General features: G+C 39.9%; 1 protein-coding gene across 2 annotated transcripts in view; it reads right to left on the bottom strand.

Moving 5' to 3' along the window:
• Positions 1-2,154: 2,154 nt before the first annotated feature.
• Positions 2,155-4,997, bottom strand: part of LOC107708452 (methylcytosine dioxygenase TET3-like) — a 48,421-nt gene continuing 45,578 nt past the window's right edge. For both annotated transcript variants that reach the window (XM_016512691.1, XM_016512692.1), the window contains exon 11: positions 2,155-3,321. In XM_016512691.1, the coding sequence (XP_016368177.1) occupies positions 2,345-3,321 (977 nt within the window). In that variant the 3' untranslated portion in view covers positions 2,155-2,344. The remainder of the gene's footprint in view (positions 3,322-4,997) is intronic.

Raw genomic sequence — 4,997 nt, 5'->3', positions numbered from 1 at the left:
GTATAAAAATGCACGGACTGATACACCCCATCCCTCACACCAAAAGGTGATTGGTTTTTAAAATAAAAATACATTATGTAGCAATAAAAATAGATGAAATGACATCTCAGGTGGTGTCATGGGATCTCTTTAAAAGCACCAGTGAAAAACATACAGTAAATTCGTTTGAACATAACACGCTTGAATTGTATAAAATGATAAAGCTGTTTTCGAGTCATGTTTCAAACTCTTTGGGAGTTAAAAAAAAATGGGACCAAATAATATTAACTTTTACATAAGTGCCAGAAATTAACCAGTTTGGACACCTTGTCAAAATGCAGCATAAAACCTTCCATGATTATTGCTTAAATATGCAAAGTTTCATAATCATGACTGAGTCCACGCTAAACACGTGATTGTAGATACTTGATGATGAATAAACCAAACGTGCATCTTAGAAACTTCAAAGGTCAAGTTGGTCGGAAGATACAAAGTGCTTTTTAAAGGATGCCATGGGCTATGTCTCACAACAGTGTTGGGGATAGTTACTTTTAAAGGGGTCATATGATGCCCATTTTCCACAAGTTGATATGATTCTTTAGGGTCTTAATGAAAAGTCTGTAACATAGTTTGTTTAAAATTTCTCAATGGTAGTGTAAAACAACACCGTTTTTACCATCAAAAATAGCTCTGTTCATAGCGAGCCATTTCCTTGCATGCCGCTTTAAATGTTAATGAGCTCTGCTGACCCCGCCCCTCTCTTCCGAGCCACTCTCTGAGAGACGGTAAACTTTAGCCACATTCATCGTGAAACTCGCTAACTAGCACATTATTAGGAAAGGCCATTTGCAAAGATTCATTAGAAAAATCTTACACTCACTTCTTCTGGAGGTGAAGCTGGATCACGAATGATTCGCGCGAACACAGACACATTTAAGTAGATCGGGGCACATTCCCTTCAGAAACAAACGCAATCCACTGCGTCTTCAGCGGCTCAGATGTCGGGAGTAAATGAGGACTGCTATGTTCATTATTACATCCAACAACAAAACACTTCAATCGCTTAGGAGACATTCTTGTCTACATCTGCTCCGGCGGTGAAACAATGGCGGACTGATGACAGCTCACTCATCAGTGAGCGGTAAGACGCCAGTCCAGTCTGTGCTGAAACGCTGCTGTCAATCAACTATCGAGGGAGGGGCCTGTCTGTGTGACGTCACACAGACAGGCCCCTCCCACGATAGTTGATTGACAAATGAGATCGACTCGATTTGAGAAAGGGGAAATGATTTAACGAGATTTAAAAAAAAAAAAATCTGGGTGGATCATTATCATTATAGGGTGGTTGTGTACACACACTGCCAAACACACAGCTTGTAAAAGTGCATGTCGCATCCGATGACCCCTTTAAAAGTAATGTATTACAATATTGTGTTACTCCATAAAAAGTAACTAATTGTGTTAGTATTGCATTGTTACTTTTGCGTTACTTTTTGTCATCTGGGCTAGGCTTGCTTATTTGTTTTTTAATAACAAAACCCCCAAAAGTTATATTATGGGCAACTGTAAAGGCCCTTTCACACTAAAAATTTAATTAAGCATCTGCACCTCACTCCTAGTTTCTCTCAACACGGGGACAGTAGAGGTGTCAGTGAATAAATGAGAAAACAACTTGTTACTTATTTTAAAAAAGTAACAGATATTTTGCTGTAAATTGAAAAAAGTAATGCGCTACTTTACTAATCACTTAAAAAAAGTAATCTGATTATGTAACTTGTGTTACTTTAATGCGTTACCCCCAACACTGTCTCACAATGCCGAAACAATGTACTGACATAAAGTTCCTGTTATGACCCACGTGTGGTTCATATTGGTCATTTAACCTTACTGCTACAATGGCACCATAAAATAGCAACTACCGTGTGTTGGACAAGACAGCACCCAAGGCTGAGACGATAATATAGAATTCACATTTGACAATGTCAAATCGGAGTGTTTACTACACACATAATTTAAAGGATGACATACTCCTATTGCAGCAGACAGGCTTGGACCAGAAATTAAATTACAAAATAGTCTTGAAAATGATCAGAATAAATAATCACATTTTCTATGCACTAATTTCATCTATATGTATAAAAACAGTTTTATAACATCTGTTCTGAGCACCATCTCTTTACAATAATAATAAAAAAAACACTGACATACACACCAAAACTCACAGTTAAAAACCCACAAACGGTAGTCTATTTCTTCGTAAAAGCTGAGATGAAGAGCACAACTGAAGAAGGGCACACATAAAAACGGGCATGAAAGGATGAGAACTAGCTGAGGTAAGGCATTAGCTAGACAAGCACACAGAATTTCACGTCCAGCGGTTGTAAGGCCCAGTGACGTGCGTGAGGGCGTAGGGCGCTGACATGACGACGCCGTCACTCGTAACTGTTAGCGATTGACGGGTAGGGACCTGAAGCTTGTGTCTCTCTTCCGGATAAGTCTCGTTTTCGCTCTCCGTATCCAAATCCATCTCCTTTGACCTATTGTTGAGTCCCAGACGCTCGGCTTCCTCTTTCTCCCTGGCCTTCTCGGCCATTTTAGCCTCCCATTGTTGCAGCCCGTGGCCCGGGGCATTCAGGCTCTTGTGCTGGTAGAAGACCAGGGAAATGCGGGTGGGATGTGTGCGGTTAGGCCGCAGGATGGGAGTGGTGGCATGCAGTTCCCGTCGAGCGCATTCGATCAGGATGGAGCCATGGGAAGGGGCCACCGCAACCCCGCCGATTTCCCCATCGAGGAAATTGTGCTCGCTGTCCGACCACAATTCCTCTGCTTTACCCACCTCTGGGGTCAGGGGTCGCACCGTAACTGGAGGGTTGCGGTGGTCCTCCAGGTTCGAGCGACTGTGGAGACCCTCGGCCGTGGGCGGGGAGAGCAGGGTGGGAGCTGCGCCACCCTGGAAGCACCGTATCTCCTCAGGCTCGGATTTGAATGAGGGAGAGTATTTCAAATTCGTTCTCAGAGGATCGTTCGGATATGAGTTTCTGAACAGTTCAGACATCTGCCTGATGTTCTCGAGTCTGTGTCTAAGAGAAGGAGAACCACTGCTGTTGCCGGTTCCTCTTGAGGGATCATGTGGTTGAGCGAACTCTGGGTGTGTGGACAAGCCAAAGCCAGAAGCCACAGGAGATGTGTGGCATGTGTTACTCTGGTTGTACGGGACAGTAGAGCGGAAGTCTGAGAATTGCTCTCCAATGCCCGGAACCCCAGGCAATCCCATTGTGGAACTTAAATTACGAGCTTCTTTTTCTGAACATGGTGAATGTTCAACAGAGTTGTGTTTGAAACCTGTGGACAGAACAAGAATAATAAGAAGAAGAACTTAATATAGATTAAGTTTAGAATCCTACAATCACCTAAACCTCCACTTTAAAATCCTACAATCACCAAAATGTCCTGGATTAAATCAGCAGCCCACCACCAGCCCCTATTTTATGATCAATTCTCAAGAGAAATTTATACCATTTTACAAAATAATGTTAATTTATCAAAAGCAGCAAGTATTTAATTTACATAATGGATTGGAATTTATCCCACTGCATATCCCTATAAAACACATGGAAGTGTCCATTGTATGTACACTTTATAATACCGGTGGTTATCCGGCAATTTTTTGACTACTTTTAGGAATAAAAGGCAACCTGTTCTTGAAATTTGGTTTTAGTATATATTTAGTTCAGAAAACAGTAAAAACTGAAAATTCCATCTAATGCCAATAAACTAATAAATATTTTCATGCTATAGTTGAATAGCATTCATTTTGAGATTTGCTAAAATTGAACTAATAATTGAATTATAACATACTTGTTAAATAATATTAAAAAATAAACATTATTAAGAGAAAAAAATACATTTTATTAATGAGTCTTAAAATGAGTGTTAGAAGATGGCAAACATGATCTATTAGCATGCGGAAATTAGCATGTGTAATTAAATATTCAATATCGACAGATATTAACAAAAAAATTCTGTAATATTGCAGATAACAGAAAACCGATTGTTACTGGAACGTCCTGGCTCACACTTTGAGACAACCTGTTTTAGAGGTCACCTTAAAGGGATAGTTCACCTAAAAATGAAAATTCTGTCATTAATTACTCACCCTCAAGTCGTTATTTTTGTTTTCTTTGTGCACAAAAAGTATTCTCGTAGCTGCATAACATTACGATTGAATCACTGATGTCACATGGACTATTTTAACGCTGTGCTTACTACCTTTCTTTGCCATAAAACATTTCAGCAGTGTTGTTATCTATGCAGGGTCAGAAAGCTCTCGGATTTCATCAAAAATATCTTAATTTGTGTTCCGAAGATGAACAAAGGACTTATGGGGTGGGAACGACATGAGGGTGAGTAATTAATAACAGTATTTTAATTTTTTGGTGAACTAACCCTTTAAGTGTACGTTAACACGACAACGATGTACAAGAAACTGAAAAGTTTTCCTTTGCATTTTAGAAAGGTTTCGCGGCCAGTAGTTGGTGATGTCACTTTGCTAAGAAACACTGCGCACATACGCATTCCTATAGACTGAACACGTCATAAGTATGAGCATGACATGACCATTTTCACAAATTCATGTTTTTGTTGTTTACACAGACGATAACCATATCATTTTAAAAAACTTAAAGGGGTCATATGATGCGATTTAAATTTTTCCTTTCTCTTTGGAGTGTTACAAGCTCTTGGTGCATAAAGAAGATCTGTAAAGTTGCAAAGACTAAAGTCTCAAATCCAAAGAGATATTCTTTATAAAAGTTAAGAGTCAACCACGCCTACCTAAAACGGCTCGTTCTAACACGCCCCCACATATCTACGTCACTCTGTGGGAAGATTTGCATAACGCTGCCCAAATGTTCACGCAAAGAAAGAAGGCGTAACTTTTATTCTCGCTGTAGCATTGTTGTTGCCGTGTTTTTCGTTGTGAAAGCGAAACTACTTCCAAAAGAGGACGATATCAGGAC

The sequence above is a fragment of the Sinocyclocheilus rhinocerous genome, unplaced genomic scaffold (genome assembly GCF_001515625.1).
Source record: "Sinocyclocheilus rhinocerous isolate Xijiao unplaced genomic scaffold, SAMN03320098_v1.1 scaffold295, whole genome shotgun sequence".
Taxonomy (NCBI): Eukaryota; Metazoa; Chordata; class Actinopteri; order Cypriniformes; family Cyprinidae; genus Sinocyclocheilus; species Sinocyclocheilus rhinocerous.
This window is presented reverse-complemented; position numbering and strand designations above follow the sequence as displayed.